The following is a 12,446-nucleotide window of genomic DNA, read 5'->3' as shown; positions in this document are numbered from 1 at the left end:
TCTACGGTTGCTACTCATTCAATCCAGCTTCATACCACCACATTCACACAAAACCTCAGCAGTGTCCAATCTATTCAAATAAGCAAAAGTCACCAGTGAGATCTGGATTGTTGTTGTTTTTTATTTTGTACATCATATACAGTTTATAATAAAGTTAATATCAATTGCATACGGTTTTTGCTTCAGTCTGGTTTGGAATTTTCTGCATATAAACACATTATGAATCCTGCCTAACAAAACAGTCGCCAGTTTTTGTTCTCATTTTGGAAAGGTGTGAAAGAGTTCAAGTGGGGACAGTGTGTTACTTATCCAAGTGTGAAGCCATCCCCAGGAGAGAGGGGGGAAGTGGGGGTGTCGCTCTAGAAGAGACCATGCAACAAACGTTTTTAACGGGGGAAGGCTAGATCCTCACACTGAGGCAAAACAAGGAGTATGTTAAATATTTCTAGCTAAATGGCCTCAGCTCCAAGTGGCTTCAACACTGGTTTTACCTGTCCTCCTCCTCTCAGGTGTTCCAAAAAGGATGCAGTGCATGCAAGGAAATATAAGGCAGAAATAAAAAGTGTGTGTCTTTTGGGGTGGGGGGAGAAACAGAATCAGAAACGTTGAGGCAAAACGGCAAGCTTTCCTAGAAAACTTCGCCCTTGAGCACAGAGGCTCACAAGCAAGGTGGAAGCTGCCCCAGGTCTCTCTACTTAGAAAAGGTGCCCTGCTTTTTCTCTCACCCTTCCTTCCCACTGAGGCTTAAGTGTACAATACAAAACAAAGCCAGCACCGCAGGGAGAAAAGCTCAAGCCCACCTCTGAGCCAGTTCTCTACTTTCAGGGAGTTGTTCACTTAAGAGAGCATTCAGAAATGCAATCCCCACCTGCAACCAGCCTGCTCTACCGCTATCAGGTCGCACACAGACAAAAGATGGCGAGGCGGAGTCTATGGGGGCCATCGGCAACAAAACATTCTGGTAGCTCTTAAATGCAATGCGAATAAATTCAAAAATAAACTTTAAGAATGAGATGTAAAAAGTTTAAAATGCCACGTTAGGTGTGGAGGATTTTTAAAAGCAGATCCTACAGTTCCTGCTTGCTACTTTTAACATAAAATTTTTAAAAAAACCGACGAGGCCTCCTTAGTGGAATGGAAGCAGACCTTCAGGTAGTCAGAAGCACACGAGAAAAAGGCAATACAAAAACCGTGCAGTAGTTTTGAAATTGGCACCACTCACCAGCTTCACAATCAAAGTCAGGTCCCAGAAACGTCTGCCTATTGTTAGCTTTTGGATCGCAAAAGGGGGTTCAAAATGCCTGGAGACATGAAGGAAGTGACTTCCCATGAAAGCTTTAAGATGTCCATCTGCAGCTGGCTAGGCAGCCCATTCACCGGAAAAATATCAACGTCCCTGGAAGCCTAATTTCTGTCTCTAGACAAAGGGATCTCAATCAGCCAAGACATCTAAGGGGGGGGGGAATGCTTCAGAGAATGCTTCAGCCCTACTTTTCCCAAGTGTCCAGTAGCACCAGGCTACCGAAGGTTAACACTCTGCTTGTGTAATTTGCTTCAGCGTAAAACAATTATGAAGAGCGAATCTGTGGCTTCGTATCCTTTCCTGCCAATTTTTGAACACAACTGTCCCTATTTTTGTGATCAACATTCCAAGGATACGCAAGTCAAAACACCCACTTGATTTGACTACGGGGTGTGTATACTCTGCCAATGAAATACATGCCCATCAATGAAAACTACATCATGCAGGCCTAAACCAGAGAGATGGCGTCCCCAAGACCCATGTGCTAACACGAAAAGATCCTCATGTAACCGAGACACCTAGATCCCGCTCCCCACTTCTGGCGCTGACTTCCTTGCTGTCTCCTCCCTTCAGCCTAGCTAGCAATATGTACTTCCTGCTATCAACTGCACCTCTGCCAAGAGAGATTCTCCTCCCAAGCACTTCAGTAGGAGGCTGGGGTTGGGAACCAGGGATCAAGGTAAAAACCTACTGCTAAGCCTTCACTTGCCAGGAGGTGACCTGCTTCAAAAGTAGCAGGCAACTCACAGGGCCTGAGGGCACCTCTTAAGATGGACTAGTAAATTAAAATATCACTGATCACTGAAAACGGGTCACAAGTTGGAGTAGGGCAGGGAAGGGACAACCGCCCACTTAAGATGGCTTGCCACTGCGAAGAAAAGGAATGAGCCAACTGCTGCAAACAAGGAGGTATTAAAAACGCAGTTACTTGGTGTGGCCAACATTCACAGTAATTACCACATGGATAACAGTTTGTTTTTGTTTTTTAAAAAAGCCAGCCAACAATTCCAGGGTGGCTGGTTGTTACTATTTCAACTGCAAATTATCACCTTGTGAAACAGCCCATCGGGTAGGTTCACAGCTCAGCTCTGAGCAAAACCTGAGGTTCCACAAGTACAAAGATGTACGCAGAATATTTTGAACCCGGCTCTCGGCACAAAAGATTTGTGCTTGGAGACAACAAGCACCTTTACAGCATGCTACAAGGGCTGCCCAGCAGAAACTCCGCAGTCCTCTTTACCCCCAAAAGCCCCCCCCCAACACCCCACAAATGCTTACTGATTTTTGTCTTCTTCAAGGCTGTACATATTGTCGGTCAATTCTGAAAAATCATTTCCGAGGGGGGAGGGGAAACCGTGGTTTTGAAGATCCCATATATTGGTTAAGAAACAGGTTCCGACGGTTAGGGTGGATTTGCACGTGAACCGTGTATGAACCGTGACTCTCGACACCGAGTGATGATTTCCATGTGCAGATCCAAAACCATGCACACACATACGGAGATATTTCATGACACCTGACATTCACCATACGCTTTTCAATGGAGTCAGGTTTACAGCTGCACTACGGGGGGGTCGCCACCAAACGACAAACACCCACGTGTTAAATCAGCCCTTACCATTTCCTTGAAGTACTCAAGAAATCGGAAAAACAAAGAAGCTCCCCCCACCCCACCCCAAATTAAACAGACTCTTTGGAGGTATTACAGCAGGGTGCTGAAAGGTGAGGGTGGGGGCACCTCCTTATTCCGAAGATGAACATCACGGATAGTAATGGCATGGACTTCCCTATTTGCCTGTGCTCCCTTAAGTGTGTGAATACCTTTGTTTATATGGTCTGGTGTGGCTGCAGCCAGGATGATGGAACCGAAGCGTGAAAACCCTCATCATTAGGTTCTTCTTACTTACATAAATATGAAGGCATGTTATGTCCTTAAGAAAAGTCTCAGGCCTGTCTTAGAAGGTGAGGAATTCCACCAGTTCAATCCCAGCAGCTTTGGGTGTCTGAAATTACTTATCATGGAGGAATCATTTATTATTATTATTTCTTTCTCTCTCTCTCTCTTTAATAAAGTTAACAATAAAACAAACAACAAAAAAGTATATTCCTTCACTGCCCCTCCCCCTTCTCTCTTCAAGCGCTGGTTTTCTCGTTAACACTCTAAAGCACACACACACAAAAACTGAGGTCTCCAACAGAGAAAACGCGTGATGAAGGGAGAACGTAACTCAAGGTTAAAAGAAGCAGGTCTGGCAAAGTAGGTGTGTCTCGGTAGAGATGGGACTCTTCTGCAGCTTAGCCAAACTGGAAAAAGAAATTCCCTGGTCCAGAAGCTAAAAGACACAGAGACACATATTTAGAACTGGCACCCCTCTGGGGCGCAATTCTGCTCCCTCCCCACAAGAAGCTGAGCGACAGCACAGCTCTGGATACTCAAGAGCTTAGAAGGATGAGCACCACAGTCTACTGACAAAACCAAAAGTCTCTTAGGGTCATAGAGACTGTCAGTACTTTGCAAGGGGGAATTTAAGTGTACTGGACTTTAGAGGTTTGCACATTTAAAGCGGATTAAAGCACTCTGGTGCCCTCTTAACTCTCCCCCTCGCCCTGACTTTTTGCAGTTTGAAAAGTGAGGGGAAATGCACTGAGAAACATGGGGTGAACCAATGATTAATAGGAAAACATGTAAACACCTCAAATCAAAATGAATGCTCAACAGACATAGTCTAATCACTGCATAAACTTTGTGCCAGCAATGACTACAAATGCTTCAAGGGCATTTAAGGAGCCCTCAAAAGGTTAAGGCAACTAGATAAATGATGGGCTGAATGAAAGGGAAGGAGCCATAGCTGAACTCCAGGCCACATGCCTTGGGCTTGGACACTTCTGAAATATTAAGTGATATATTTTTTTAAACAAACAAACAAGGGGGCCTAAATCTTGATCCCACCCAGGACTTGGGAGAACTGTGTGGTTTATGGAATACAATTGCAATATGTTTCTGTTACCCACAGAAACAGAGTTGGCCCTAAACCAGTCCACGTGAACTTAATGGATTTCTCAAATTCCCAGGGACCTGGAGATGTAGATTGAAGAGGAGCTGCCAGAGTCTCTCTGCACAAACTCAGGACTGCCTCTGTTTAACTGATGGCACTTACCTTCAAAACTGAAGCCTCCTGGCCCTCCAAAGAACGCCTTGAAGATATTATTTGCATCAAAATCTATTTAGGGAAGGTGGAGATGGAAAAAGGAAAAGAAAAGTAAGAGCGGGTGAGAAGAAGTTCCTGATGAGCATCTATCTTATGTGCGCACAACTAGTCTATAAAAATACAGTATGTTCATAGCATGGTTCACTTCCCTCTGCGGGGGCATTTTTGTGAGAACCTAAACTTTTTTTCTCTTGTCCAAGCCTTTTACAAAAATTGCCAGATGTCATTTGAGCCAGACCTACTAGGCAGAAGGGACCAACAAGATCCTATGCTCAGACTCAAAAAAATTACTGATGCTTTCGGAAAAACACACACTACAACTATTGCAAAGGGTTTGATAATATTGTCCCATCCCCTCCCAGAAAGTCCCTTGTGTAAATGGAAGCCAAGGGGGATGGACTCCAGGGCTCAGCACTCACCTCCCATATTCATGCCATCTTCCTCCAGATCCTGCCCACTGTCGTAGCGGGCCTTCTTCTTCGGATCCGAGAGGATGGTGAAGGCTTCACCAACCTCTTTGAACTTCTTTTCTTCCTCTTTCTGGATTTCAGCACTTGCACCACTATGCCGATCTGTCAACGGTTGGGAGAGAAGGAAAGGTCTCAGCTGCGTTGAGAAAAAAGGGATACATCCTGGAAGCCTAGGTGTGCATATTCTGTGCTAATAATGGGTGGTGTTCTCTGTCCAGGCAATCCAAATTCTATAGACGGACAAGAGAAGCCCATTTTCTGGCCCTTTGATACATACGCAGTTGAAGCAGATTTGCGTGATTTATCATTTATTCTGCCACGTGTTTGTCACACAAAAGTATCCTGGTTTTTCCTGTCACGTAAAGGGACAAGGAGACATTCAAGGCACTGAAGCCTGGAAGACATGAATACCACAAACCTATTCATGTAATATATATGGGCCAATGAAGCACACTTTGAGTAAATAAGAGGCAGGAAAGGGGCAACGCAAAAATCACAGCTGAAAGTGGTTGGAACTCACAAAATAAGGCAAAAGTAGTTCTTGGTGCATATTTAAAAGTAAATATGCTTAGGCCCGACCTTTAAATAAAGAATTGATGGGCATACAGAGAGTTTTGGGAAAGCAGTCAGTTAAAGAAGGGGGAAAGACCCAAAAGGGGGACATGTGTTGCATGGGAAATGAGGCAATCTTTCTCTTCTCTGCTGCCTGTGCATTAACAAGTGTGCCACTCTTCTCCCTGGATTTAATTCTTAAGAATTTCTTATATTTCTAGCCTGCCCTTCCTCACTGGAGCTCAAAAACAGCTTTGCAATGTGTGCCCTGTATGAGCTACTGGTTTGACCCAGCAGGGCATCGTATGTTGTTAATTCAGACACATCCTTACTCGTCCTCTCTTTTTCCTTAATAAGAAGTCTCATTGATTTTCAGTGTATAAACGCAATTACGAAGAGTCCCGCCCCATCCCAACATACCTGCTCCTCCCCCCTCACAGGTCAGTCTATTAAGTTTTGCCAAAGTCCCGTCGCTCCTTCTCTCTTAGGATGTTACGCCTGCCAAGAGCAATGTTCTGCAAGCATCTGGTGTGGAAGCTTAATTTTGCAAGGCACACTTCAGCTCCCTTCATACCTAGTATGCTAGCTCCCATGGCCTGGGAACCAGCGGATTCTGAATGAGGATGCTGAGAGGACCTGTCCGTACCTGGGTGATGCATGAGGGCCCGCTTCCGATATGCCTTTTTGATCTCGTCTTCAGACGCATTCTTGTCCACGCCTAGGATCTTGTAATAGTCTTTTCTCTTGCTTTTCTTCAGCTCCACCTGCGCGTTCTTAAGGAGTTGTTTGTGTTCTAGAACATAGTACAGAGAAGGGGGAGTCTCAAAAAGCAGCCCTAACTCCATCAGAAAGGAACTTCCCCCCCACCCCACCCCAAACACCAGAAGGTTTTTTTTTTTATAAACGAGAGTTTGCATGCATGGGATGTGCCTCTCTTTGATACAATTTCCTTTGCAAATCACAACACATACAGTTGAAGAAGTCAAGAGTCAGGTGGATATCAGGAAAACTGGGGGTGTAATTGTGTGCGGACGCTTATCAGGGTGGGCGTACTGGGAATCCACACATGCCTACTAGTCTAAGAAGGAAGAGGGAGAGTTAAATGAAACACCAATACTCTTGGCCTGGCGGGAAACCCTCCAAGACCAATTTAAACCAAATAGTCCACCAAGTCACGGGATTTCTATACCAGTATAGGAAGGCCAGAGATTTGAATGTTGAGTACCCTGAATTTTGTACCTGCAAGAGATCATGGCGAAGGACGCCAGCTTTCAGGATCTTCTGGAAATGGCATGCTGTATTTTTACCTTTTGTTTTCTCCGTCTGGTAAACCTTTTCATAATCCCTCACAGCGTCTTCATATTGCTCTGTGTCCATGTAACTATAAGCAAGGGAAGCGCATTTAGTGGTATCTAAACGGCAACAGCTTTAAGGACGAGGCAAATGAGCCACCTGCCAACCTGTGCCCTGGGGTTTAGGAAACTATTCCTACCCAGCCCCAAATTCAGAGCTGAAGGAAGTGTTGCAAAGTCACCCACTGCCCTTGGGCAAGGCAACTCTGATGGGACTTAGGAACCAGAAATAAAAATCTAGCACCAAAAGCAGTATGGTGGTATAGTTGATAAAAGCAGCTAAATCAGGACTGAGAACCCCACGCCAAATAGACAGTCAGCCTTGCCCTGCACAGGTTCCTGCCTGCTGTTATTTCTCAGCCTACCCTACTTCCCAGGGAAGGCAGAGAAACATGTACCCAGGTCCTAATCTTCTTGGAGGAAGCAGTGGGATAAAAAACAACAACGGTGATCTTAAAAGTAAGACCGCAAGTGCTTATACAAGTCAATAAACAACAACAACATATTATTATTCATATGCCACCCACCTGACTAGATCCACCACCAACAAAACAACCACCACAATTTATTACTTGTATAAGTAAAGGTAAAGGACCCCATGACGGTTAAGTCCAGTCAAAGGCGACTATGGGGTTGCAGCGCTCATCTCGCTTTCAGGCCAAGGGAGCCAGCGTTTGTCCACAGACAGCTTTCCGGGTCATGTGCCCAGCAGGACTAAACAGCTTCTGGTGCAACAGAACACCGTGAAGGAAGCCAGAGCACACGGAAACGCCGTTTACCTTCCTGCCACAGCCGTACTTGTTCATCCACTTGCTATGGCATGCTTTCGAACTGCTAGGTTGGCAGGAGCTGGGACAGAGCAATGGGAGCTCACCCCATCACGGCAAGCTGAAGAGGCTCAGTGGTTTAGACCACATTGCCACCTGCTCCCAATATTTGTATACAATTTATATATGGTTATTCGTATGCCACCCATCAGACTGGGTTGCCCTAGCAACTCTGGGCAGCTTCCAACAAATGAAAACGTTGAGCACAGTAAAACATCAAACATTAAAAACTTCCAGATACAAGGCTGTCTTCAGATGCCTTCAAAAAGTTGTATACCGGTAGTTATTTATCTCCTGGACATCTGGTGGGAGGGCGTTCCACAGGGTGGGTGCCACTGAGAAGGCCCTCTGCCTGGTTCCCTGTAACCTCACTTCTCATAGTGAGGGAACTGCCAGAAGGCCCTCGGAGCTGGACCTCGGTGTCCGGGCTGAACGATGGGGGTGGAGGCGCTCCATCAGGTATACAGGGCCAAGGCCATTTAGGGCTTTAAAGGTCGGCACCAACACTTTGAACATATTGGCCATTGGGCATTTCTCCACATTCCTAGTCACATCAAGCTTGATTTACCCAATCCCATGGTTCCTAACGTGGGGCACACACTCTACAGGGGGGCAATTTGAGAATGCGTTATTAACAGTGAATGGCCTTTTGGGCTTCCTCCATGTGAATAGGAGTTCACTTTTTGAATAGTAAGAATTATATGTCACAGGGGGAGGGGCATCAGGATTTTAGAGATGTTTAGGTGGGGCATGGCCAAAAAAAGTTGGGAACCGCTGGCCTAATCCAATTGGCTATTGTTATCAAGCAGTGCAGTCGGAACCAAAAGTGCAGTGTGCTTCCCTTTTACCTAATATTGAACACCTGTCTTATGCAAAGACAGGATCACCAGTCCACCTCTCGTCCAGCACCATCTGGACTGCAATCCAACACGGTTTCAGGGAGAGACGCTTCCTAGCCGTGTTTCACCTGATCCTTTCAAAATGGCGGTATCAGGAATGAGAACTGGAACTAGGCATCACCAGCCTCATCCAGTATTTAATACAAACAACACACACTCACCACTGTGCTCTCCTCAGGTAGGCTTTGATGTATGTGTCGTCCAGTTTGATGGCACTCGTGCAGTCTTCTATTGCTTCATCGAGCTTTCTAAGCTGCAAGACAAGCTGCAAGGTTAGAAAACGGACCACTCTGCGTTATTTTTCATTTCGGTCTCTTAAGAGTGGAAGGCAGTAAACAGTTTTCCTCAACTTGGATCTGCTGTTTGCTTCCGCCCCCCCCCCCAAGCCAAGGAACAAAAAGGTTTTTAATCACTTTCGTTGCCCAGAAATATGACGATACCACTCCTCGAAGGATGGAAATCAAACTAGGGGGTAAGAAAATAAAAGATGCAGGCTGTGATACGACCACGCTCAATAGTGGTGCTTGACAGATAGGGGATCCAATCACTGAACATGAAGCACAGGATGAAACAAAGGACCAAAAATTATCCAGGAGGGGAGGCGGGGAGGAGCGGCTGAGCTTGCTTCTATATAACATTTCGGCAATCCACATTACACTATTCATTTGCTGCCCTTTGGAACGCCCTCCCATCAGATGTCAAAAAGGAAAACAGCTACCAGATTTTTAGAAGACATCTGAAGGCAGCCCTGTTTAGGGAGGCTTTTAATGTTTAAGAAATTAGTGTATTTTAATGTTTCTGTTGGAAGCCGCCCAGAGTGGCTGGGGAAACCCAGCCAGATGGGTGGGGTATAAATAAATTATTATTATTATTATTATTATTATTATTATTATTATTATTATTATTATTCCACAGGTGCCCACCCTGCAGATCCCTTCTTAGGGGTGGAAATGAACCACCGCACGTTAGTTTATGAGAAACACACTCATGGAGAGTTTTCAAACCATTTCAGAATGCAAGAAGCCCAGTACCCGAGAGCTTCCTCAACTTATCAGTGGGTCGAAAGGTTCTCTTTGGCTTCCCAAGAATCACAGCACACAGTTTCCTCAAGGAACAAGAAAGCCCGTGGGTTAACCCTAGTGGTTCACACCACCACTCTTCGGTTCTTGTGCAATAACCTTCTTCCTGGTTTTGTTTAACTCTCCTTTCCAAAAATCTGTTTTATCTTCTGTTTTTTTTTAATGTGTGTTGGTAAAATATATATATATATATATATATATATATATATATATATATATATATATACACAAAATCAACATGTTGTGCAGCTGCTTTAAACTTCTGAAGTCTCTCCCACTTCATCTCAACAGCAGGTGCAGAGTCATAATGCAACCCCACCTGCCCTATTTGTGGTCAGGAACTGGCGACATCTGAGCCAAACCTAGCTTCCTCTAATGGGGCAGGGATGGTGACGGGACAGCCATCATCCGGCAACAAATTTTATATACCCGGAAAATAGTAAAAATAACAGCAAGGCAAGTGAAACACGTGAAGTGGTAGGAAGGGGGAAATTAAGAAGGGACAGAAGAAGAAAAAAGGGATGGAATGAAAGATAATAAATGACCCTCTGCAGGGAGATCCCACCAGTAACTCAATAAAATAATAAAATGATTGAGAGTTGTGGTAAAGTAACTGAATAAGAAAAAATGAATGAGCCTAAGATGAGCACGAGAAGCAAACAAGGGACAATTACAGCAACATTAGGAGTACAAGCGAGAAGACAATCTTTAATAGACCCGGAGCCAAATGCTGATATAAGAGAGATCCTAGCCAGAATGGATAAAAATCTGAATGACAAATTAGATGTGATGGATTTTAAAATAAAAAATGGATACAAAAAATGAACAAAATGCAAAAATAACTAAAGAATTATCGGAACTATTTATCAAGGAGACATAAAGATATGGACAAATCAGTTCAGGAGGACCTGAAGAGTAAAGTTAATAAACAGGAAGAAACAACCAAGAAATTAACAATCGAAAATAAAGAAATAAAGAAATGTATTTTATGTGAATAAAACCATTGAAACAAAATTATAGTCACTGCGCACACTTTGAGTACCTGCCAAGTTGGCTAAGCTTTAGATGCCTTCAAATGTACTGAATAAAAAAATTCCTTCAGTAGCACCTTAAAGACCAACTAAGTTTTTATTTTGGTATGAGCTTTCGTGTGCATGCACACTTAATCAGATACCAAATGTTCAAATGTTGTACTGTTTCACCACTTTGCTGCCCTGGGCTCTCTTGGGAGGAAGTGAAGGATTAGGGGGCGGGGGCATTTAACACAAACCACAGACACCCAGAAGCAAAGAAGAGGTGTGGAGGGAACAGCATTTGTTGGTGGGCTTTGCACAACTCTCTCTATCCTGCCCAAGTTGCTTTCCAACAAAGAAGTTAGCTACTGACTAGATCAGGCATTCCCAAACTTCGGCCCTCCAGATGTTTTGGACTACAACTCCCATCTTCTTGACCACTGGTCCTCTTAGCTAGGGATCATGGGAATTGTAGGCCAAAACATCTGGAGGGCCGAAGTTTGGGGATGCCTGGACTAGATGGTTTAAGTCTAGACCTCAGTTCCCCTTTTTTGGGGGGGGGGATTTATTACTGCTTATAGAGAAAAACACAAAATTTAAGATCAAGTATCATTTCCTTTCCCCCCAAACTCAGACTTTGATCTAAATAAAATAAAAACATAGAAGGGGAGGGAGGAATAAAGAAATAGAAATAGAAGAGATGTTAAAAGAAGAGGAGTTGATATCCTGCTTTATCACTACCAGAAGGAGTCTCAAAGCGGCTAATATTCTCCTTTCCCTTCCTCCCCCACAACAAACACTCTGTGAGGTGAGTGGGGCTGAGAGACTTCAAAGAAGAGTCGGGGGGGGGGGGATATTCAGAAGGTAAGGGACTTCCAATTCGTCAACTGTCTGCTATATATAAACAACATTCATTTCATCCACTCCAAAGCCACTTTCTATAAACAAACATTATCTTCGGTCCTCAAATCCTAATGCTAGACCTCAGTTTACCATCTGCAGTATGTACAGTATGTACAACACTGGCCTACCTTACTAAGCTTGAGCAAGGACTACTTAGATAATTCATGCACAATTCATTGCGCTGTAAAGAATACAGTAATACCTCGGGTTACAAATGTGATCCATTCCGGATTGCAGTTCGTAACCCGAATAGTTCGTAAACCGAACGCAACCCGAAGCGCCATTTTGTGCATGCGCAAAACGCGATTTTCGTGTATGCGCAGACCGCGCGCGCGGCGAAAACACTTCCGGGTTTGCGCAGTTCGTAACCCGAACTGTTCGCAAACCGAGGTGTTCGTAACCCAAGGTACGACTGTAGTTGTTATTATTATGCCTAAAGATAGGCAGTCTCTTTAGACAAAACTTGTGTGCTATTTGTAACTGAGTCCTCTCCGAGGCTTTTTTTCAGCTGGAACTCACCAGAACTCAATCCCAGCACCTCTCAAGTGGGTGCCATTGCCATTTTAAGAGAACAAGGGAGGCGTTCAGGCTGGGTTCTGGCACCTTTTTTTTAAATTATCATAGAAAAATAGCACTGGGACTCCTCTCCCACTTTAGGATCAACAGCGCTGGAGGGCTGCAGGCCTCACCAGACTGGCCCTTCACCAGCCTTCTGCTAACTGGCAGCACTCCTAGGCCTTTCTGGAGCTCCCTAACAGAAGGGACTTCTTCCACTATGCTCCCTCATGGCCTTTAAAATGGAGGTAGATTGAGATACAGGTTCTTCAATCTCTTTCCCA

General features: G+C 44.5%; 1 protein-coding gene across 1 annotated transcript in view; it reads right to left on the bottom strand.

The window, feature by feature from the left end:
• Positions 1–96: 96 nt before the first annotated feature.
• DNAJC7 (DnaJ heat shock protein family (Hsp40) member C7) overlaps positions 97–12,446 on the bottom strand; it is a 38,672-nt gene continuing 26,322 nt past the window's right edge. The window contains exons 9-14 of the mRNA XM_088655111.1: positions 8,774–8,865; positions 6,842–6,915; positions 6,181–6,327; positions 4,932–5,084; positions 4,462–4,524; positions 97–3,636 (exon numbers count right to left, since the gene is read on the bottom strand). Of these exons, the coding sequence (XP_088511237.1) occupies positions 3,599–3,636; positions 4,462–4,524; positions 4,932–5,084; positions 6,181–6,327; positions 6,842–6,915; positions 8,774–8,865 (567 nt within the window). The 3' untranslated portion in view covers positions 97–3,598. The remainder of the gene's footprint in view (positions 3,637–4,461; positions 4,525–4,931; positions 5,085–6,180; positions 6,328–6,841; positions 6,916–8,773; positions 8,866–12,446) is intronic.

The sequence above is a fragment of the Zootoca vivipara genome, chromosome 12 (genome assembly GCF_965207765.1).
Source record: "Zootoca vivipara chromosome 12, rZooViv2.hap1.1, whole genome shotgun sequence".
NCBI classification, from domain to species: domain Eukaryota; kingdom Metazoa; phylum Chordata; class Lepidosauria; order Squamata; family Lacertidae; genus Zootoca; species Zootoca vivipara.
The sequence above is the reverse complement of the archived record's forward strand: the minus strand, read 5'-3'. Positions and strand labels throughout refer to the sequence as shown.